The following is a 25,188-nucleotide window of genomic DNA, read 5'->3' on the forward strand; positions in this document are numbered from 1 at the left end:
ATGAACTCCTTGTTTGCAAGCAGGTGGTGGAGTTGGGTTACTTTTTAATTTTAGGTTAGGTTAAATGTGTGTTTTGAATTAATCTGAGTTCCCATTTTTTTCTCATGGTGCTATCTCTATGCAGTTGTTCAAAAGACGCCCAAGACTGGAATAACATCATTTGTGTTACACAGGTCAGGCTTGATTTCTATTGTATTCAGATTCTTATACCACACACATCATTGTGGTATCTGGACTGCGCTGGCAGAGTTATATGTGGAAAAGCTTGCACCCTGTACCTTTGTGTAGTTGGTATGATACCTCATTGCATCTGGTTATTAGTTCATCCCTCATTTTAAAGCACTCCGTACATTCAGAAAAGAAAAAAGATTTATAAACCCTTAGCTAAATAAACCTCCTTCAAGTGGTCCCCCTATGGGTGCTCCACTGTAGCTGTATCTGTGCCGCTACTGAGAGAATTTAGGTAGCAGTGTCTGTTTGGCACTCACATGCACTTTCCCTCCCTCCTGGTCTGCCTCACAGCTACCTTGCATTGCACGGGCAAACCGCCTTCCGTTCCTTCTCAGCAGTTCCTTCTCCCAAGATGGCGCAAGTAGTAGTCCAGTTTACTTACTTATTTACCTCTTTTTATATTTGATAGGGTTTAGTTTATAGTTTTTCTTAGAGTTACCATTCCTTTTGTAGTAATTTTAGAGCTTCCATTTTTCATTTAAAAAATTTGTTTTTCTTTCAATCCATTTTTCCCCACCTTTGTGTGGGATCACCCCAATAGGGGCATGCTGAGCTCCCCTGGCTTCAAAAAGTGCCTCTCCTGCAGAGATGGCAATTCCCATGACAGATGGACGCTCTTAGAGAGGGACATATTCCACAGAAGTGCACCTTCTCCCAACAGCTGAAAGCTAACACTCCCCCTCATGCAGAGTGCCCTTAAACTGGCGTCTGACCCCAGTCCTGAGTCCTCTCTAGGATGAAGGTAGTCCCTGGAGCCATCCACCTCCAGAGAGGGAGAATCACTGAGAAAGTCAGCGGACTCTCCCTACTAAGCCTCTAGAAAAAGGGCGGCAAGCCCCCAAACTGAGCTCTTGACCTGCCAGAGGAGATCCTCGGTACACCTCAGCACCGATTGCTCCAAGACACAATACCCAGAATAAATAGGGACCCCCAGGTGCGAGCTCCTCTATAAAGCCTAAAAACTCAAGGGACATAGGCTCTGAAGTGACAGCACCACCTGCCAAAAACAAGAGCAGAGACAGTACCGTCTCTGCAAAATCAGTACCAAGAAAAACATCCTCTGCACTGAGCTCTTCAAAACAGACCTCATCAAAATGCACCTCCCATAAGATACCATCAGTGCTGACGAGTCAGCATCTGCAATCCCTGAAGGTATCAATTGCAGTAAGGGTACCGCTGGAGTTCTGCTTCTTGAGAGACCTTTATGATGGCAGAGTAACTGGAGTCCCCACTACCTTGTACCAGAGCTCCAGTACCGAGCATGTCTTGGTCCCCAGAATCACCAATGGCACTGGGGCACTCGCCTCCAGCCACCCTGTCAGCCCCATCATGTTCCAGCAGGGAGTCAGACCGTGACCAGGGCAACAGTTTCTCTCTGCTCTCACACCATAACTCACAATTACAGCATCTGGGATCTCCTCAGCTACACCCATGCTCTGATCCCCAGTCTTCCTGGTATAGTCACTCATGGATGCCACCAGGCATGTCCTCCCCCAGACCTCCCTCACACGCACACATCTCCCTCCCTCCCCCATGGCTGTATTGGGATCCAAGGGCAGCTTACAGATCTCACACTTCTTGGTCTTCTAGTGTTTCCTAAAGGGATCCCACCAGATGTTCCCCTGTGGCCTCTGTATCCAGAGCCCTAGGAAGAAACTTTTGAGGAGCAGGAGGTCAGACTAAAGGTGAAAACCACTCCACCGCTGAACATCTCCTCACTGGAAGAGGCAATAATGCCCCCTCCTACATGGTTAGTTGATGATTTTAAACTTTTCCAAGATCTCACTAATAGGGTGGCTGATGCGCTGCAAATTTCCCTGGAGGAGGTGAAAGACTCACCACAAACTGTTGGACATACTACACATCTCTTCCTCCAAGTATTGCCCTCCCAGTCAACAAGGCGCTTTTAGACCCTGCCAGGGTCATCTGGCAGACACTAGCCTCTATTGCCCAAACATGCAAAAAGGCCGACAAAAAGTATATCGTGCCTCCCCCCAAAGAGGCAGACTTTCTCTTCATGAATCCTCAGCCCAATGCTATTGCAGCGGATGCTGTTAGCATGGAAGGGAAGCAACCACACACCAAATCAACCCCCTGTGGCAGAGAGTGAGAGGCTCAACCTGTTTGGGAGGAAGGTATGCTCGTCAGCGCCTTAACAATTTAGGGTGTCAAACTACCAAACCCTAATGGCTAAATATGACTACATGAACTATTGCAAACTCAACAACTTTATTGACCCCTTGCCAGACACACAAAAGGAGCAATTTCAAGCCATCATCCAAGAGGGCCATTTGGTCACCAGAACAGCACTACAGACTGCACTGGATGCCACAGATACAGCAGCCCACTCAGTCTCAACAGTGGTGGTGATGAGTTGGGCATCCTGGTTACACCTGTTGGAGTTGCTAAAGGAAATGCAGATAACGATTGAGAACCACCTGTTCGAAGGATCCAAACTCTTTGTTGACAAGATGGATGCATCAGTCCACAACTTAAAACATCATAGAGCCACACTACGCTCTCTAGGAATCTACACACTGGGACAGAAAAGGAAATTCAGTTCGCAAGCTCACAGATCCCAAGAACCCCAGTTCCCTCCCGGTGCAGCAGTATTATGAGCCACACGTAAGAGACCCAGGCTGCAAAAACGGAAATAATCAGCTTTCCAATCTTCAACATCTCAACACTCATCATCAAAGCATCAGTTTTGATGCCTTGGTCAAGGCCCCGAACAGCCATTCCTTTGCAGCAATAACAGCTGCTACAAGAGTCACTGGACTCTTCCTCATGAGCTGGGAGAACATTGCTTCCGACAAATGGGTCTTGGAGATTATGTCCAAAGGGTTACTCCATCCATGTCTCTACCCACCCTCCCTCCCTCCTTGTGCCTCTTCAGAGACCCTTCTTACGAGAGACTATTACATCAGGAAATAGATCACCTATTATGCCTACGTGCCATAGAAGCAGTCTGTACTCCCCTCAGAGGCATGAGTTTTTATTCCAGATATTTCCTGATCCCCAAGAGAAACAGAGGTTGGAGACCCATGCTCGATCTATGGATTCTAAACAGATATGTGAAGGCACAAAATTTCAAGATGGTCACACTAGTAGCCATTTTTCCATCTCTGGAGCAAGGAGATTGGTTCTTGGCCTTCAACCTACAAGATTTTTTCTTCCACATTTCAATCCGACCATCCCACAGAACCCTTCTGATTTGTGTTTGGGCAGGACCTTTATCAGTACAGAGTGCTCCCATTAGGCCTCTTGTCCGCCCCCAGGGTATTCTCCAACTTCCTCTTCATCATAGCAGCACATCTACGAACATCAAGTATTGTAATTTACCCAAACCTGGACGACTACCTTTTCAAGACTCATTCCTTCAAAGATGCCCTATGAGCCATCCAGAGGACCATGCCCATATTTGTGCCACTGGGTCTGCAGCTCAATACTCAGAAATCAACCTTGAACCCACTACAGCGTCTGGAGTTTGTTGGGGCCGAACTTGATACAGTGCAAGCATAAGCGTTCTTCCCATTGCATAGATTCAGCATCCAGTTGAGTCTCATAGAGACAGTCCAGGCCAGCCCACAAACACTGGCCAGGAATTGTCTCCAGCTTCTTGGGCACATGGCGGCTTGTATATTTGTGCCCCCACACACCCGATGGTACATGAGACGTTTACAGATATGGCTCAGATCTGTCTTCCCTCTGAACAGGGACAGGTTAAACAAGGCCCCTGTTGACGCCCCCTGGGCCAAACACTCCCTGGACTGATGGAAAGAACCATCCAATGTCCGTGCAGACAATCCCGTTCACGCAACCCCTACCAATGCTGATTCTAACAACAGATGCCTTTCTAATAGGTTGGGGAGCCCACCTAAATGACTGCAAAGTCCTGGCTTTCATCAGAAATGCCTGCATATACTTTCTCCCTCTCATCAGAGATACTCAAATGAAAGTCATGACAAACAGAATAGCATGCATGTTTTACATAAATCATCAAAAGAGTGCCAGATCACCCTCCCTTTGCACGAAAGCACTGAAACTTTGGAATTGGTGCGTCCTGCCACGATGTGCTCATTTCAGCCACACCTGCCAGCGATACAAAATGTGATAGCAGACCATCTGTCAGAATTTCTCATATGACCACGAATGGGTGATAAACCCAGCAGTGCTTCATGGCATATTTGACCTATGTGGAACCCCAGCAATAGACCTGGTTGCTACTTACAGGAACAAGAATGTCTCTGCTACTGCTCCAGAGCCGGACTGGGGAAACAGTTTCTAAGGGACACTCTCATCTTTCAATGGGGCAAGGAGCTGTTATACCCCTTTTCTCCTTTCCCTCTGATGTCGAAGGTCCTAATAAGGGTATGGCGAGAGAAAGCAAAAGTCATACTGATTGCCCCCTCCTGACCAAGGCAAGTGTGGTATCTATACCTTGCGCAGCTGCCAGTATGTCTCCCAATTCCTCTTTGACCCATTCCTCACTTGCTCTCCCAAAATGATGGACAAATCCTCCAGTCTACAGGCTTGTCTCCTTCATGTTTCCAACACTTAGAGAGCAAATGCTCTAAGGAGGTGAAAAGTATTACTGCGCAGTAGGAAATCAACGACTTGTCACACTTAACTGCAAAAATGGAAACTACTCCAAAATTGGTGCAATTCCACACAAGTGGTTCCAACATCTTCCCTCCTTTTGATCCTAGACTATATTCTGGACCTCAGAAGCACTGGTCTCTCTCTGAGCTCACTTAAAGTACATCTAGTGGCAGTAACGGCCTTATACCATCAGGTGGATGAATGCTCAGTATTCACCCATCCAACAACATGCAGATCTCCTCAAGGGCATGGGAAGCCTCTTCCTGCTAATTAGACTACCCACTCCTATGTGGAATCTCAATCTGGAAATTAGGAATTTAGGAAAATCCTAACTAGTCCACCGTTTGAATCTATGCCAGTTGCACCTTCCTACACCTGTGCATGAAGACAGTATTTCTAGTAGCTATTACCTCAGCATGCAAATAGGGGAAACAGCGATGCTGATGGCACACTCACTGTTCATGGTCTTTTTTTAAAAGACAAAGTCACCCTAAGGCCACACCCAAAATTCCTCCCCAAGGTAACCTCCTTCGTCTCCCCTCCTTTTTCCAAAAACTACATTGTGACAACAGGGAGGCAGTTCTTCATGTGTTCATGTTAGAGCCCAGCATTCTATTTGGACAGGACTAAGGACATTAGGAAGTCTCCTAAACTCTTCCTTTCATTCACAGAAAGATCCAAAGGCTCTGTAATAACAGCTCAAAGACTCTCCAAATGGGTCTCCAGTTGCATTAACGACTGTTACCATGAATAACCTGCTGCCCCCATCAGAAATCCTTGTGCACTGCATAAGATTGTTTTCTGCCTCAACGGTGTTTAAGATAAAGATGTCCCCATCTCAGAAATCTGCTGGGCAGCAACCTGGGTCTCTGCCCATACTTTTGTGGAATACCAAGTGATTACTTGAGACTCAGCCATGGTGCCATCTTCAACTCCACAGTACTATCGTCAATAACAGACTCCTATGCTAAAGCCCCAGCCTTCCATGGGGAAATGACTGTGGAGTCACCTACAGTGGAGCACCCGTAGGGACAGTACTTGAAGACGAGGAAGTTACTCACCTTGTGCTGTAATGATGGTTCTTCGAGATGTCCCCCTCTCCCCTCCCCTCCCAATGTGTGCTCCACATCCTACCCTCCTCCCCTCTACTCAGAAGTTCTCAGGAAGGGGCTCTGCGGTAGAGAAAAAACTGAGGGTAGTTCGCCTGCTCAGCACTCGATAATCTCAAAGGAGACTACAAGGGGAAGGAGGGCACATGTGCAGGCCGAACGGACACTGCTACCTAAATTCTCTGATTAGAGGTGCAGATACATCTACAGTGAAGCCACGCTCAGGAGGACACCTCTCAAAGATCCATTGTTACTGCACAATTTGAGTAACTTCCTCTTTGAATTCTTCTTTTAATGTTGGTGCCTGTTTTTTCCACACACGGGTTTGTATGTGCTCCACGTGCCTGAGACTAGAGATTTCTAGCAAGTAATGTCCATTGGTCTGCGTCTGTGAAGTTGCTTCCCTCATGTCAATACTGAGGGCAAAAGGATCAGCACAGACCAACACATTTCTAGTTCCTTCTTGCTTTATGGCCTGGGTCAGAATCCTCTGTGTTTGACACACTCTTCGCATTGTCTCTTTTCAGAATCTAAATATATCTGTGCACAGTTTTAGAGTTCTTAGTATTTTAGTGTTTTTTATAGTCTAGTTAGGACCTTCCCATTGGTGCTGAAACCTACACTGCAGTGGGACCTCAACCTCATACTATCAGTATTTACCAGACCACCCTTTGAACCGCTGGCCACATGTTCTGTGTCCCACCATTCCATGAAATCACCTTCTTATTAGCTGTCACATCTTCCGGAAGGGTGAATGAACTGGAAGCACACATGGCTGACCTGTCATACACCACATTCCCAAAGAATGTTTCCCTTCGCCTTCACCCAAAATACATCCCCAAGGTAATTTCTCAGTTTCACGTGCATCAACCTATTCATTTACCAGTATTCTTTCCAAAACCTCATCGTCAGACAGCTCTGGTGTTCTATCCGCAAAGAGGAAAGCCAAATAGGAAAACGAGGTTATTTGTTGCTATAGCCGAGTGATTATGAGGACAAGTGCTGTCTATCCAGAGTCTCTCTAATTGGATATCCAGTTAATTCATTCTTTGTCCCCAGCTGTGTTCTTTACCTGCCCTCCTTCCCCTCTACTTTGGATCTTATTTAATTTGCAGTAAGAGGAGGAACTTCAGAGGCATCAGTCTGCACTTTCCCTTTATAGCCTTGGTACAGAGCAGAAAGGGAGCAATGCGCAGGTGCAGTCCAGTGGACGCTACTTGCTAATAATCTGCGGTCTCAAGTGCATGAAGCACATATGTACCCACATGTGGAACACACATAAGTATCACACAGCTCAGTATCACACAGTTACAGGTAAGTAACCTCCATATAAGTCAGAACCGAGGTTTAACTTCAGAGATTTCTAGCAGTGCTCTTGATAAGTAGGTAGATATTATAGATCATATTAATGCTGGTTACCTAATTTGGATCTTTATTAAAAGGATTTGAGATGATCGTTTTTATGAAAACATTGTTAATAGGCACAGTGTAAGTAGATTTTTTTCTCCAGTTTTTAAGTTACTCTCTGTGTGCTATGAAACATGCATCTTGTTCTAAGTTTTTAGTGTAAGGTCCTTTAACACACAGGTGCGCACTTTCTCTCTCACTGAAGAGTTACAGGTGGGAGAAGGAGATTGATCTATTCTGAAGTTTTAGTGAGTTACAGAGCAAGTTATAGAATGATATACTGCTGGAAAAAGAATATCTTTAGCATGAAGGGCCAAACTTCTATTCCTACCAATTTGAAGATGATCCCTTAATTTTCTGCAACATGCTAAAGGAGTGGCAGTACACAACAAATCTCCTTAAGGTCACAGAGAATGCTGTAGGTGATTTTTTTTCCTCCAGAATTCGTTCTCTTCGGATTAGAACAGTTAATGGCCCTAGGTTCCAATGTTGCTGTATTTCAGCTCAGCTTATAAAAATGTGCTTCACACTGTTTTTCTGTACCTTATCTTGCTTTACTTGTTGCAGAAACAAAAAAAAGGACTCTTGAAAATGTTGCTCCTAGTCCAAGTATCATGATTAAATGGGACTATGTCAGATAGGGTGATGGGAAATGTAAGAAGATATGCTGCCTTTTTTCCCCTGGTGTATCTTTAACATTATGACCAATGAATTTGTCAAGTGAAATAGTACAGTCGTCTTTGCATATCATTTGAACTGAGAGCTTGCTTTGAAGAAGATAAGCAGGCTCTGTTGCCCAGAAGAAATAATGATGCTAATTTATCTTTGCCTGTCTGCCTAGGCATAGTAGTCTGTATCAGTGTTGAAAAGGAAATTGAGAAATAAATGAGCCCATCCCATGCACCTATTAAACACCACAGTTCTGCTTATGGTACTCTGGGTTTCTCTAACAGTGCTTAGACGTGTAGTGTTCATTTATTTTACTTTGAGCTTCAAAGGTGTTTGGGGAAGCACCATGAGATTCAGGGAACTGGTATACACTATATCAGCAAAAGAACTCATAAATTATACCCTCAAAAGAACACCTGCCGGTGTAAAATGAGTCTCCTCTACTGGCAAACCCTTTCTAATGTAGACAAGGCCTTACTGAGAACTGTTTCCTCTCTCTCCTGTCAGCAACACATTCACTTTATTTAATTGTAACCAAATACATGTTGAAGTCCCCATGATAAATCACTCCTATGGAGAAATGTTTATGTTCTGGATCTAGAAACCAGTGCATGGTGGCAAGTCTTGGTTTGCCTGCCAAAGTTGTTTTTTGTTTACATGAAAATAATGAAAATTGAAGTTGAAAAGTGTGCTATTTTTTTAAATTAAATAAAATAGAGGTTAAAATTTTCTTACAATAAATCAAACAGCCGAAAATAAAAGATAACCATGCTGAAATTTGATGTTATATAGTAAATTGAATCAATGTACTAACTAAACTAATCTTCTGATGTACTCAGATTCAGGTCTTCAAAAAGAGACCTTTTCTCAAGTCTTACTGGCATATCCTATTTCCTATTTTATTGACTGTTACTTAAGATTTCAGTGCTTAGAGACTCTAGAAAACTGAGATAGCTCAATAAAAACTTTGAAGCAGTACAAGCAAAGGCGGTAGTCCTTCAAAGTGTACAATGAATTTTAGACATGTATACTTTCGCTTCAGTAGTTCCAATAGCTTTTAGCCCATAATTTTTTACAAGTCCCATATTCATGGCTGAAATCTGAGTGTAAAAAAAACAACCACGTGCATGTCTAGGAATCTGTAGTACTGTGTGAGGTTATTTCTTTATAAATTATGAATGGAAGGTTTTTGCCCCTGAATGGAAACATTCATGTGTAAAGGATGTTTGACTGGTGCATAGTATGTTTGAAATACTTACTGATCTACAAGTGAATTGCAGTGGAACATTTTTCTTTGTCAGCTAGAAAAACGCATTCCACAGCATGTTCTGTCAAAAAGAGCTTCAAAGTGCTGGCCTATGAAGCTGCAGTTGTTAGTCCACTGTAGTAGTAGGGGGCCAGAGTTAAGGCAGCATGCAGAAAAAGGTATAGGCTGACAGACCCCTTTGGGCCAGAGGGGCCCTTGGATAAGAAAAATAAGCTCAGCATTAGAAACTATTCCCTGCAGATATTACATTTTAACTGAGCTTAATGATATTTCTGAAAAAAATCTACAGTTGGCATTGACTGCAGCACATATTCAGTGAATTGCTCAGATATGTGAATATGGCACAGAAATGCATTTTGAAGAGCTTCTTCCCCGCTTTTTTGGGGGGGCGGGGGGTGTATCCTCTTTACACGGATATGTAAAAGGTGGTGGTATAAAAGTAACATTACTGTGCAAATACAGGGTTTGAATGATTTTTTTATTCCGGGAAAAAGTGCAACACTTTTTCATTCTTAGTAATACTCGTTCTCCACAGCTGGCAAGTTTGCGATTACATGTGACATTTATGTAAGTTATTTAGTGCACTGCTTTGCATATTTGAATATTCATAAATTTATTGTATGGTCAACACACCCTGTCTCAAGCAGTGGTGAGGAAGGACATGGAGTTGCACAAAACGTAATAGTTGTAGGTGGAAGAGGTTGCTGGATGGGTGGTGAAGGGTGACTGGAGAGGCTAAAGTGTTGGAAGAAGCTGGGTGGAGATGTCTGGGAGACAGCTAGTAGTGGGGTGGATCCTGAGATACCTGGGCTGAGTGCCAAGGGCTTCAGGGTTACTGGGTCTCCATGGAGATTTGGGGGGAAGGTTTCTGGATCCATGAGGTTGCCAAGGTGTGTGGGGATGATGCTCTCATGGCTGCATGCGGCAGAAAGGTGGAACTGCAGGCAAATGTCTGCAGCCTTCCTGCAGCTCAGCTGCATGCACAAATATCCAGCTGAGATGCAGTAATGTGTGAGGTACAAAGAGAGACATTTTATTCAAAAAATAATCATATTGTCACATTTCTTTCAAAGAAGTTGTCTTGCGGAGAAAGCTTATGTGAATGCATGGGTGAGAGAGACAAGGTATGTGAGATGATATATTTTATTGGACCAACTTCTGTGGTAGAAGTTACAAGCTTTCGAGCTACACAGAGTTTTTTTCAGGTCTGGGGGGGAAGCCCTTGGATGTGTAGAGTGAGTGCATAATGGCTTTTTTACACTTTATGGTGATCTGCAAATTGCGTTACAAAACATGCACCACCTTTGAAAACAGATACTGAACCCAAACACCAAGGATAAGAGATTTAGTTACTGATGAATTGGGGCTATGTCTGTACAACTTATGAATTCTGGTTGATATTATGTAGTTGAATTAAGGAAAACTGCTGTGTCATGAGTGTCTGTCTGTGTCTGTCCACCATTGCTGACAGATCCTGTAACAAGTACGTATCAATGGGAAATTACAATGGGAAATAGTTAAGGTTGATGGTAGCACTTAGACCTTACAAAGGTTATGCTGAAGAGCAAGGGCTTCCTTAGAAAAACCAGTTCAGCTGATGAGAGCAGGGAAGGTTGGAGCAGTTTAAACTTTCCTGGAATAGAACAAAAGAGGCCAAGTTACCAGGAGGTATTTAAATAAAGAAACACACAACAGAATGAAACCGGAAGAGGAAGAGCAGTAGAGAGCAGGGTCACAGAAATGAGGTAAGGGACTCTATGAAGAAGAGACCATGCAACGTGTAACCGTCTGTATGAGATGGGGGACACTCTGCCTTGCTGGACACAGATGGATCCCAAGAACTCACAAGGGAAGGGTGAGCTGGAAAGATACTGCATTTTAAGATGTTTGTTTGTATGATACATAGCATGTTAAACTGTAACCAGAAGCTTCCCATATTTGGGATGAAGTTCTGAGACCATGTGTTAAGTAACTTTGGATATCTTGAGGTTGGTGCTGGTCCTAGAAGCTTAGGGCAGGTGGGCTGAGAAGCCCCATTTCTGAAAAGGGTGTCATACTGGTAGTCAATGCCCAGGAAGTGTGCCAGAGAGGCCAAAGGTAGAAACTGCTACAGCCTGCTAAGTGTCTAGATGTTTCACACCCCAGAGCACACTCCCTTGGATTCTCCTCACAATAGTCCTAGAATAAGGCCATGAAGGGGAGCACTTGCTAGGATCTGTGAATGAAAGCAAATCATTTAGTTTGAAACTAATTCTCTCTTAAGCTCTCCCTTTCTTCAAATCTCCCAAAGTATTAGATCATTAGTTCTTATGCAATGTGACTTTATACCCCAGATATAAATCTCTTGAACCATGAATTCAGTTTAATGGATGGGATGGAGTCCAAGGTAAATGCCATTAATTTTTAGTATATTGCTGGGTTTTAAAATAATTGTTTTAAATACCTTAGACCATCTGAGGGTTTAAAATAATGGCAGTATAATTGAAACCCACACAATATACCAAAAATAAATGCTTAACCTGATCCCTCTGCTCCACTACCTTTCAAAGGTTGTCTGTGTTGCTTTAGCAAACTCATTTAGTAGATGTAATGTTGCATGAGCAAAATCAGATGATCCACTTCTTCCAGGAACCTGTATAAGGTACATTAACAGTAAATACATGTTGAAAGCCCTTACCTTACCTTAACTGTGTGGGGTAGTACATATTTAATGTGAAAGGTGGTACTTTTTTTTTAATGTACTGTATTTGAGTATTTCTTTGTACCTCACTGGAATTAATGTACTTACTGCACATTTCCTTCAATATTCCTTTTTTTCCTTTTCAGCCCTACCCATATATCTATTCATGTATGGATCTCAGTGGATGTCCATTATACAGATAAACACATGTATTTGTGTAGTTCTCAGTTTATCTACCTAAACAAGATGAAGCGACCGTTTTGAACATGTGATCCCAAGGTGACTGGGTATTTCAAACCTGAGACTTAGGCTACTAAGACAGCTTAATCTTGACAATAAGGTTTAGTGGTGGTCAGTTGTTTTTGTTTTTAATTTTTATAAATGTTTCTTTTAAAATCTCATTAGGAGTATCTATTTGCTCTCATGGACATTTATTGTTTAATTCTGATTAGAGAGGGGTGGTAATATAGCATCAATAGCCATAATTCATAAAACTCCTCTTTCCAGTCCTTTTCTACCGAAGAGGCAAGAATTCTAAACTTGGATGGATGCAATAACATAAAAATTATGATTGTATTCACAACAGAAATTAGGTAAAAAGTTTCGAGCAGTTTCTAACACCGGCTCTACAGATACTAGTAATTTTGGGAGCCGTGTTATAGATGGGCAGCCAGCTGTTGCTAGAATTTTAAGCACCGTGCCCATTAGTCCTGCTCTGCTGAGAGTTAGATGGCACATTGCTTAAAACGCCATTGGTAGCTCCTGACATTGCTACCACAGGTTCAGCTGAACTACTGTTAGCATCAGTGAGAAATTGTTGCAAACTGTAAACAGGGCATACAGTATACTTTCTCTCAGTATACATTGTACCTTATTAGGAATTCCTACCTATAGTCCTTCAGCCTTTTACGTTCAGTAAGAAGTGTTGAATGTTCCCATTGCAAAGCGATGTTTCAACAGGGAGGTACCAAACTGTTTTATTACTTAATCTGTATGTTATATTGTACCTGAGAAATACAAGGGAAGCACTGAAGAATTAAGAGGATGAAAGGCTTGAGTGAATCACTTGAGTTTAAACTAAGCAATGCAAATCTGACTTTAAGTAATCTTATTGATGTTTGCTTAAAGCAGCTTCTTCTCAGTACAAATGACTGGGCTTTGTTGTGGATACTGAACAGGTAGCATTCTGTCTCTTTAGAGATTGCCTTTATAGCCTTGATGCAACCCCTCTTTGCTTCAGCAGAGAGTGCCTGCAGAAATGCCCGTAGCTAAAATAGATTGCATCAGTGTGTCTCATTTGATCAGCTGTCAGCTGTGAAGAGAGGACAGGTCAAACAACAACAGCAGCACATGCCCGTTTCTGCATTCTGGCAGCTGAAGAATAAGGGCCAATGAAACCGGAGTGGAGGATTTGATAGTACAGGATGTGTGGGCACACAAAATGGCCCTGAACACTTTTGTACTTGGCAGTTTGAAAAGAGGTGGCAAACAACTGTGACAAGTTACTCAATGCATAATCAGATACAAGTTATTAACCAATACAGGTGGAGCAATACAGTGACAAGATAACCACCTATGTCTAGAGGTGATAGCATTATGTAATAAACAGTGCCATCTTCTGGGAAGAGTTGGAATCATGCCCATGTGATTAGCACTTCTGAAGTTTTTTTTCAGGTGTTTTTCTTTTGTACATAATATACTGCTCAAAAATCCAAACTAAAACTGGGAAAAGCTGCTGATATGGCATTCCAAGTTCCAGATCCTACAACAGTGAAGTAAACATATCACCTTCTTTTGAAGCAAAAATTTATAAAAAGTGATCTTGAGGCTGTATAAAATTAGATGAAGAACTGTTAAGTAGTACTGCAAAGAAGGCCAAGAATGAACAGTTGACAGTCATGTCTGTTTTAGGGGGCTGAAGGTACAGTATTACCTTTAAATGCACTTTGTATAAATTCTAAATAGTTGCCTCTTACTATAGGAAACTCACCGATCTATATAAAAACGTGTTACAGATCCAAGGAGATGCTAATGATTTTATTTAAAGCTTGTTGCTTAAGCAGCTATGTATTGTTTTTCTCCACACCTTCTCTTCCTTGGAAGTCTGCTATGCTATGATCAGTTATATTAGCAAGGTTTTCATCATGGTTCAAGTATATTCGGCGCCTAGGAGTTGATTGAGCTCTTCCAGGGAGTTTAATGTAAGATTTGTCACCTACACAGACATATTAATAACTCTCAGATCAATTCCCTAAGCTGATTTTGGAAGAAACTCAAGTTCTGGTAATAATTAATGGTACTATGCTTGGTCTTTTGCATTTCATTGATAGCAGTGTTGCACATTGCTTCAGAGAAAAGCTAGATTCTTGTTGATGTTCCAGATATTTACTAAGACTGAAAGCCTTTATCAAAAATATAGATTGGTACTAAAATGAAAAATCATAATAAAAGTGTCTGCTTATTAATAAAGTAAAAAAGAAAATATGAAGTTAAATAGCATCCATAATGATGTGGTCAGTTATAGTGCTACCATAAGTAACAGTAGAAAAAAGACTAATGTAAGTTCTTTTTCAGTTTAGTGCAACGTAATTAGCTTCTTACATGTATTCTGACCAATTTACCAGCAGTAATAAAATGGAATACAGTTCCTGTTTTTTTAGAGCTAGACAACGTTCTTAACACTTAGCCTATTTGAAAATTCTAGATAAGGGATAGCATACTAGATAAGGGATAGCATAATGACTATTCTGAAAAGTATAATTTCAATTAATATGAGAAGTGAAGCCTGGGACTGCATTTAATGGTACAATTTGCAGTTAGAGGTAATTGACAAAGCATTTACTTTTCCAGAAATATTAGTGTTAGACTAGTCTAAAATCTATGTATGCCACCACACAGTAATCACAGTATATCAGAAGGAACCTATAACTCTTATAGGTTTAGCTTATTCTGAATATTTTACCAAGAACAGAAGTTTTATATAGTATGTTTACATGTATGGATACTGTGTATATAGCCTATTTTGTGGTTGGGATGATGAAAGTACTTGTATGAGATTATTAGTGAATTTTCAAAAGTTATGAAAATGTAAAGTTTATATAGTCTTGAACTCTTTTTTAAAGATTGGCTAATGTAGTGCCAATCTTTAAAAAAGGGAAGAAGGAGGATCCTGGGAACTACAGGCCAGTCAGCCTCACCTCAGTCCCTGGAAAAATCATGGAGCAGGCCCTCAAAGAATCAATCCTGAAGCACTTGCATGAGAGGAAAGTGATCAGGAACAGCCAGCATGGATTCACCAAGGGAAGGTCATGCCTGACTAATCTAATCGCCTTCTATGATGAGATTACTGGTTCTGTGGATGAAGGGAAAGCAGTGGATGTATTGTTTCTTGACTTTAGCAAAGCTTTTGACACGGTCTCCCACAGTATTCTTGTCAGCAAGTTAAGGAAGTATGGGCTGGATGAATGCACTATAAGGTGGATAGAAAGCTGGCTAGATTGTCGGGCTCAACGGGTAGTGATCAATGGCTCCATGTCTAGTTGGCAGCCGGTATCGAGTGGGGTGCCCCAAGGGTCAGTCCTGGGGCCGGTTTTGTTCAATATCTTCATAAATGATCTGGAGGATGGTGTGGATTGCACTCTCAGCAAATTTGCGGATGATACTAAACTGGGAGGAGTGGTAGATACGCTGGAGGGGAGGGATAGGATACAGAAGGACCTAGACAAATTGGAGGATTGGGCCAAAAGAAATCTGATGAGGTTCAATAAGGATAAGTGCAGGGTCCTGCACTTAGGACGGAAGAACCCAATGCACAGCTACAGACTAGGGACCGAATGGCTAGGCAGCAGTTCTGCGGAAAAGGACCTAGGGGTGACAGTGGACGAGAAGCTGGATATGAGTCAGCAGTGTGCCCTTGTTGCCAAGAAGGCCAATGGCATTTTGGGATGTATAAGTAGGGGCATAGCGAGCAGACCGAGGGACGTGATCGTTCCCCTCTATTCGACATTGGTGAGGCCTCATCTGGAGTGCTGTGTCCAGTTTTGCGCCCCACACTTCAAGAAGGATGTGGATAAATTGGAGAGAGTCCAGCGAAGGGCAACAAAAATGATTAGGGGACTGGAACACATGAGTTATGAGGAGAGGCTGAGGGAGCTGGGATTGTTTAGCCTGCAGAAGAGAAGAATGAGGGGGGATTTGATAGCTGCTTTCAACTACCTGAAAGGGGGTTCCAGAGAGGATGGCTCTAGACTGTTCTCAATGGTAGCAGATGACAGAACGAGGAGTAATGGTCTCAAGTTGCAGTGGGGGAGGTTTAGATTGGATATTAGGAAAAACTTTTTCACTAAGAGAGTGGTGAAACACTGGAATGCGTTACCTAGGGAGGTGGTAGAATCTCCTTCCTTAGAGGTTTTTAAGGTCAGGCTTGACAAAGCCCTGGCTGGGATGATTTAACTGGGAATGGGTCCTGCTTTGAGCAGGGGGTTGGACTAGATGACCTTCTGGGGTCCCTTCCAACCCTGATATTCTATGATTCTATGATTCTCTAACAGTTGCATCAAATTATTTTGTTAATAAAATCCAAAAAAAGTTTGCTATGTCAGAACACATTCTTCATTGTATAATAGGTATACTTTGTCTGCATATTCATAATTCTATCTTTCTCTTGACTTTGTCTCTTCATAATTTGTTAAATACGTTCTTCCTTTGCATTTGGAATAAAATATTTACAGTTATTTTTTCCTTAAATCAGCATGAAAGATGTACCTAAAATTTTGGAACTCCTGTAGATAGACATGCTCCTTTCCTTTCTAAGTTGATCACAAAATATGAATGGAATTATTGCCATATTGTAACATAGTTATGAACAGTAGTTACTGGAAATATGCAATAATGGTTCATTTTAATTCATTAACTAGTCCATTTGGGGCAGGTAGGTAAGAAGAAAGGAAATAGGAAAAGGTACCTTTCCTTTCCATGAATTCTTCCCAAGATTTTAAACAGTCACTGGCAATTTTGGATGCCTCTGTTTTTGGACACCTAATTTGAGTCATCTTAAAGGGGTCTGTTTTTGAGTGTAGATGAGCAGTACTTTCTGAAAAACAGACCCCTTTAAAATGACTCTCAGTTGGGCACCCCAGTATTAAAGCACCCAGAGTCACAAATCACTTTTTTAAAATTTTGACCTAAATATCTACAAAAATATGTTTTTATAGGTGACTTTTTTAAAAATTCCCCAAACACAAATTTAGTGAACTTTTCTTGAGGACAAAACATGTTCAGGCTGGCACTTTAGATTGCCAATTTTCCATCCAGCTTTAAATCCCTTAGAGAGCATCATGTGTAGTAGTAATTGTAACACTGTTAAATTATATAGTGGTGACCTGGCGTGGTATTATAACCAAGTATACAAGTCTTTTTAATCTCCAATAAATGTTATTTTGCCATCTGGATAGTGGAATGCAAGTTAAGAAAATAGCAGTATTGCTGCTAATGGAAAGTGTGTGACATTAATATTGGGAAATTGCAAATTAGACAAAAGAACTATTTTTGCATAGCAAGTGAAAAAACTAACTTAAATGAGCAGCTGTTCCATTACCTTTAGACCAGCAGCAAGGTACTGAACGAAAGATGCTGGAGCTATTATGTGATAACTTTATTGGTTTGATACTGGATCATAAAATGTTTTAACACATTGGAAACGAGACTGAATGTATTAAAGGCCTCTTCAGGATATCAAAATACAACTTTTTAGAATAAAACACATGAAACAGTACCAGTTTTACTTACTGCTTTTGAGTTATACAAGTATCGAAACTCAGTTCTCTTTTTCCTTCATTTACTTTTTAATGAGAATTGACAATATTATTGTTGACAGTGGGATACATATGGGGGGGGCGGGGGGGAATCTAGACTGAGCCAAATTCCAACAGTAACATAAATGGTGTGAATAACACAGGTGTACCTTAATCAGAAAATGTGTGTATGTGGCAATAAAATGTAATTTACACCTACCTATTCATCATTTTTAGTGACTGTACAAAATGAACTCAATTTAAGATGATTAGGTATTCTGTGGGAGTGAAATTCCAGATCTAGTATAAACAGGTATAATTTTTATTGGAAATCAATAAGTATTGTGCCCTTTTTCGCCAGGGCTGATGTTAGTCATGGAGTTTTGGGTTTGGTGCTTGGATTAAGGCCTTGACCCAGCAAAACAATTCGCATTGACTTTAGTGGAATTACTCACATACTTAGTTAAGTATGTGTTTAAATGTTTTGCAGGAGTGAGGCCTAATTTGGAGGAGGTGAGGCTGCTTTATTATTATACAATCTCTTGTTAGTCACTTTCTAGAACATTCATCTTCCTGATCCCTAGCTTGTAAATTGCACAGGTTTGGCATTCATTAGGAACACAAAATGGTTACAAGTTATACTACTTATTTTTGTTTTGTGACCAGTTTGCATCAGCATTTACATCACTAACTGCTGAATTTCAGGAAACTTGCACCAACTTACCTTTAAGCTTTATTTGGCTGAATTTGGCCTATCTTAGTTCAGAATTAGAAGCTGTTTGTGGACGTGAATGTTGACTTTCAACAGTTGTAGATTTCATGTTCAGAATAGCTACCCAAACTGTATCTTTTTATGTAATATTCAATATCTGGCATAATAAAACACATTAATCTAAGCCCCAATTATTTTTAATTGCATTTTCTGTCATTTAGTCCACCAACCAAATATCTTCTACAAGTATTTGGACGTTAGTGCCTCTTCATTTAAAATCTTTAAATCTGTGTGTGAAAGGCGATTTTAACTTTAGCTCTGCTTTTGTCATTTTTTACTTTTTTTAATTCACTTTTATATGATCATCCAGCAATTAAACAATGTTAATACTTTCAGATCCATGGAGGTTAATAATACACTAATGTTCCCATAAGGTTTATGTGTAATATAAATGTTTCCATCCATTCAGACTCGGAGAAAAGTCTTTTTTTCCCAAAAAGAAAAGGAGTACTTGTGGCACCTTAGAGACTAACCAATTTATTTGAGCATGAGCTTTCGTGAGCACGGAAGCTCATGCTCAAATAAATTGGTTAGTCTCTAAGGTGCCACAAGTACTCCTTTTCTTTTTGCGAATACAGACTAACACGGCTGTTACTCTGAAACCTATCTTTTTTTCCCCTCTCTCAAGTCCTAGGCACAGGTTTGGCTGATAAAATAAAATGTCAGTCTAACTTTCTTTCCTACTTTTCATATGCAGGCAGAGGGAGAAGACAGCCTTAAAAAGATGCAGCTAATGGAACTTGCAATTTTGAATGGCACCTACAGAGACGCCAACATCAAATCACGTAAGCATGACAAAATCCTAGGGGCCGGTAGGAGAGCAGTCGCCACAGGTTTTGTTTCCCAACCTTTCTCCTTTTGGCAAATGCACAGTTGCATATCTTTTGAAGAGACTGAGACAGTGTACTTAGCGCTGTTGCAAATTCAAGACATTTTGATTTTTTTTCTTTCAGTATGTCTGAATTGAAACATTTTTAAATAAGTTTTTATTTTTTAACTCTGCTCAAAGTTAAGCCCTAAAAGCAAGCTTTTTAGGCTGACTACACTTAAAATGCAACAGTGGCACAGATGTAGCAATTCAGTATAGACACGTACTACAGCGACAGGATGGGTTCTCCCATCGCTACAGATATTCCATCTCCCTGAGAGGTGGTAGATAGGTTCAAAGAAGAATTTTTCCGTCATCCAGGCACTGACTTCATTAGGGGTTAGGTTGGCTTAATGAAGTCTGTCAGGGAGGTGGATTTTTCAGACCCATGAGAGAGAGAGAGCTATATTGATGTGACTTTTCAGTGTAGACCAGCTCTTTTATATTTTATAAACTATAGAAGCTATGGTATTCCTCATAATTTAGTTTTTTATTTCTTGCCATATGTAAAAGAGGATAGATTCCTTTTCACCTTTTTTAGAGAGATTTAAGGGAATGTAACAGTTCAAGATAATGTGAATAACATTTTCTGTATTATATTCCTTCCTGTCATCTTGCTTGCATGTTTCCCCAATGTTATGTTTTTCCAGTGATTCATCAACTGATTTCACATGCAAGTTCACAGAGATCAGTGGTGTAATGAGCCCTTTTGTAACAATTCTTCTTCCATTAGATTGATTTGAGCATGCATGTATGTACAGTTTTATACTTTTAAGCTGAATGGCATGCACTTGGTTATCAGAGTACATACGACATGTGCCTGCTATTCTTTATGGTATAAACTCTTTTCTCCATGTTAGAACGTAAAAGCTTGTTAATGAAAATTCAAATTTTTAAAATCTTTCGCAGACCTTTATCCTCACTGATACAGGTGTCAAATGTAAGCAGTCATGTGAACCTTTTCACTAAGGGCATACTGATATTTGCAAAAATTGTCCTCTACGTGCACTTCTGTAACAGATTATAGTGAATGGTGGTTATGTGCAAAACAAACCAATGAGAGATGTAATACCAATTAGATTTGGCCACTTTAACATCTTCAGATGCCATCTGATAAAGGTAACCTGAAGAGAGAGAAGAACTGGATTTATGCCTTTTTTTTCTGCTTTTGGATTTTTTTAAAAAATCTTTAAAGGCTTGGGGTGGGAGAGGGACCTGCTTTTTTCTCTTCCTTAAAATCTGTCAGGAATGTCAAATCTTCCTTTACTGGAAGCCTGTCTTGAAAGACCCAGATTTTGTGGAGGTGAAAGTTTTCCATAATCAAAGGAGCAGAGTAGTTAATCTTTAACAAAAGAGCTTTTCTTCCTACTGCTTATTCTGGCATTTGAGTTAAATTTGTCTTAATAAAAACAAAGCACAGTTTTGAAAATTGTGACTAAAAAACCTGGCCCTGTCACTCAGGTTTCAGTCACTTGATATCTGTGGATTGTAGGCTTTTTCAAAACATAAACTTACACAGGTTTAACAAAGGTTGGTTAACACATGTGCACTGAAATAAGGCCTAGTCTACTCACAAAGGTTGTACTGATTTAACTATATAAAGGTATAATTAAAGCAATGTGACTCCCCAAGTTCTAGTCTAAACTTAAAACTTACTTCAGCATAGCTCTATTTATCAGATGTGGGGGAAAAAACACTCCTCACCCACACTGCTATGGGGACAAAACCCCATGCAGATGCAACTGTGTTGATGTAAGAGTGCTTCAATCAGCATAGCTAACGTTGTTCGGGGAGGCGTTGATCCTTATGGCAGAAAAAGTTTCTGTTGTAGTACATTTTGTCGCACTAGAGGGCTATGCCAGCATACATTCATTCTGTAGTGTAGACATAGCCTTAGTGGGGTTGCAGTTTTACCGATGTGAAAGTGCTTATACCAATATGGATTATTTTCATTTGGGAAGGGAATAAGCTGTACTGATATAACTATGTTCACACTAGGAGTATATCTACACTGCCCACCTTACAGCACGGCCACGGTAGTGATGTGGGCAGTGTAGACACGCTTTATCGCCGGAGAAGAGCTCTCCTGACGATTTAAAAAATTAAAGATATAAATAAATAAATAAATAACATGCGCCCGGTGATAAAATGCTGTCTTTACTGGCGCTTTTCAGTGCTAAAACTTTTCACACCCCTGAACGACAAAAGTTTTAGCACTGAAAGTGGCAGTCTTGGCACAGCCTAGGTTTTTACTGGTATAAGCTGGCAAAACAAAACAAAAAATCACACTCCCAACCAACGTAGTTATACGTTGTGTAGACCAGGCCTAAATTGGATTCATTTCACACCTTGTATTATTTTGGTTTGAATTTTTTAATAAACCAGCCATTAAACCAGTTTAGTTAAACGGATGCAATCCCTTTTGGACACTCTTATATTGGTTTGAGTAGCTTATTTCATTTGAGCTTAAACCTGTTTCTCACTGACTTAAGGTAAACCAAAATAAGAATAAAAACGAGGACAGCTTATGCCCAAATAAATTTGTTAATCTCTAAAGTGCCGAAAAGACTCCTCGTTGTTTTTGCTGATACAGACTAACATGGCTACCGCTCTGAAACCTCTCAAAATAAGAATGCCCATGCAGCAGTTTAACTAGAGCTTGTTCAAATTTTCAGTTTTTTCATCAGAACAATTTCTAGCATTTTTTAATTTTGAATAGATATTTTGAAATGTAACAATTTTCAATTTTTCTTTTCATTTTGACTTATCAAAAGCCTGAAAACCCAGAAACAAAAATGGAAAACAGAAATTTTTCAGTTTCCAGAAAACAAAACAAAATTTAAGACTACATGAAATACAATTTTTATTTCATTTCAAAAACTTCCACAGAAAACCTGAAAATTTTCTGTCAAAAGAATTCTAAAGGGCATTTTTCCAGTGAATTTTTTTCCAGGAAAACTTTGGATTTTCCAACCAGCTATGGTTTAACTAAATCATTTTAAAAGCACTCTTTAAGTTAAACCATTGCAATTCTGCTTTTACACAAGCCCATAAAATCTAAGCTTGAGGGTTGACCCCACGAGAGTTAAAACCTGTCTACATTGGGTGCTAAAACATTTTAAACAGCATTTAATTAAAATGTGTTAGCTCCACTTTTTTTTTTAAGTACTTTTTTTCCCTAACCTACGCTTCCAGGAAACAGTGTCAAAAACCCATGACTTTTCTAATGTAAAATAGAGGTAGGGGGAAAAAACTTTATTCTTGAGAAAGTGGGGTGGGGGATATCACCTTTTGGACCTATTTCATTCATCACAAAGAATCAAAACGGGACACCCACAATTACTTGGTCACCTTTAACCCCAATGATCCTGGGGAGGGTTATGTATTTTGAAATAGAATTTTAATATAAACAAAAGTATTATGAAACCATTTTCCATTTTGTATGAAAACTCTGCATAACTGACTATCTGTGGATTCTATAGTTGCACTATATTTTACATTCCATGTATGATTACAAGAGTATTTTCCGTGTATCTCCTGCATGCATGTCAGTCTCATGCAGTCTTGAAAGCATAGGTAAAAGAAACATGATTTAAATTGAGCTTTTGTGCTATATAACCTGTTTTAGAAATCTGTTTTATAATGGCTTTCTTTATTTTGCATGTTCATACTTAATCACACTGAGAAATGGAAAGCTGTTTGCATTTGAATGGTGTGCTTTGGCACTGTGTGATCAGCGCATGTACTAATGATTTCCTTTTATTTTTCTTCTTTCCTACTTTTTTCCCCTTTTTTCCTATTCTTTTCACGTTTTGTACTGCTATCTCCATACTTTCTTCTAAATTTCTTTGCTTACTGTAGCAGCCCTTGCCTTTTCTCTTGCAGCGACAGCCCAGGCTCCAAGGATTATTACTGGGCCTGCGCCTGTTCTACCCCCAGCTGCCCTGCGTACTCCTACGCCAGCTGGCCCTACCATAATGCCTTTGATCAGACAGATACAGACCGCTGTCATGCCAAACGGAACTCCTCATCCAACTGCTGCAATAGTTCCTCCAGGACCTGAAGCTGGCTTAATTTACACACCCTATGAGTATCCCTATACACTGGCACCAGCGACATCAATTCTTGAGTATCCTATTGAACCTAGCGGCGTATTAGGTAAGTTTCTCTACTAAGATGATTAACTGAATTGTAGATCATTTTTCTTAGAATGTCTTATTGTGTCTTTTACTATTGTATGACTTGAAAAGCGTGAGTCAGTGGTTCATTGAAACTTTGTTTTTGAAAGAGAGCTCTGACCCAATTTTGTTTCATTTAAAGACTCATAAATTGCCCTGGAAAAAGTGCATTGAATAAGTGCAGCTCTATATTTGTTTTATATAGATTGCTAAATTCATATGTCTTTAAAAGATCAATATTTATTTTGGAGGATTTTTAATTTTTTTAAAACAAAATTCTGTGTTTATTTCAATCAATTTGTAATACATTTGTTTTTTGTAGTGCTATCAAATGAAAACCTCTTTTAGACCAGAATAAAAGCAAATAGAAATTGAAAAACATAGTTAATATAAATATTTTATACTGTCCCCAATGGAAAACTTGAATGTATTTTCCTAAATTGTAAATAAATTTACAATAATATTTAAAGGGGATCATTTTTAATTTTGCACAATATTTTGTGGTATCAAACAAGTCTTGGAAAAAACTAAAAATATAGTTTCAGTTGCTAGATCTGATAAATTAATCCAGTGGCAAGAACCTATGAATCTGTCTTTAAGCAGAAAACAAAATAATAGTTTCCGTAAATCAACTTAGTTCTTTTAAGATGTGACTGGAGAACAGTGCAATTAGAAACATTACTGACTCCTTTTTATAGAGTTGACTGAAATGCTAATCATATCTGGTATTTCAGTCCATTGACTTGCTAGATCAAGGCTAGAATACATCTGCTGTTTATAATGCAGTTAACCAGTCAATATAAAACAAACTGTTTCAATGCCATTTCTCTTCTCTCTACTCCCTCCAGAATTTAAATAATCTTTCCTCTCTGGTTCTTTTACTGAATTGTATATGACCTTGGTGCTGCATGATTTTGTTGTAACTTATAAGACTTTGATTTTTAAAGTTTGTTCAGCAGAAGTTATTGATTTACACAAATTCTAAAAGTCTCTAATGAACGTTGGACACTAAGATTCTAAGTCAATATCTTGTTGAAAGAAACACAAAAAGCCAATGCTCAATGAAGTGAATACTAGTAGATGCTCTGTGTATGTGTGTATGCATGTGTGTTTACATGTCCTTTCGGCATTGTAGATAGGAAAATGTACTTTTTTTTGTATTTAGTCATTTATTTTCTATTTTAGCACTAGTCATTTTTTAAAAAACATGTAATTGGTCAAAAGAATGCAGTCAAGAATAGCTTATTTCTATTGCGTAATCTCTGAAGTAGCCAAAAAATGATGATAAATAAATTAGTAACCGTGTAACTTTATACCTTTTTGGTAATCTTTTCCATTTTATTAATAATCTCTCCTGCAACTCTGTGCATGTTATTTTTTCCACCTATGAATCCTCTGTGCTGGCACTTACAGGGTCTATTGAGGTAGTTTCACTGGGGTAGGTATCATTGTAGCCACCGGCTAAGTCCAGTAACAAATCTCTCTGTCTGATGTAGTTGAGCAGTAAAGAAATAATGATGCAATGTGTCACTGAATGGTAATAATTTGATACAATACAGAGAGTTTTTATGAATTTCAGGCAAGGTTTTTATATAACAAGAATGGGGAAGGGG

The 25,188-nt window shown here is 39.9% G+C and overlaps 1 protein-coding gene across 13 annotated transcripts in view; it reads left to right on the forward strand.

The window, feature by feature from the left end:
* The window catches only part of QKI (QKI, KH domain containing RNA binding), a 331,524-nt gene that overhangs the window by 293,925 nt on the left and 12,411 nt on the right, over nt 1-25,188 (forward strand). For 8 of the 13 annotated variants that reach the window (XM_073337872.1, XM_073337874.1, XM_073337875.1 and 5 more), the window contains 2 exons: nt 19,227-19,314; nt 23,259-23,555. In XM_073337872.1, coding sequence (XP_073193973.1) covers nt 19,227-19,314; nt 23,259-23,555 — 385 coding nt within the window. The remainder of the gene's footprint in view (nt 1-19,226; nt 19,315-23,258; nt 23,556-25,188) is intronic. The other 5 variants (XM_073337864.1, XM_073337870.1, XM_073337866.1 and 2 more) reach the window with 3 other exon arrangements.

Source organism: Lepidochelys kempii, chromosome 3, assembly GCF_965140265.1.
Source record: "Lepidochelys kempii isolate rLepKem1 chromosome 3, rLepKem1.hap2, whole genome shotgun sequence".
Lineage (NCBI taxonomy): Eukaryota > Metazoa > Chordata > Testudines > Cheloniidae > Lepidochelys > Lepidochelys kempii.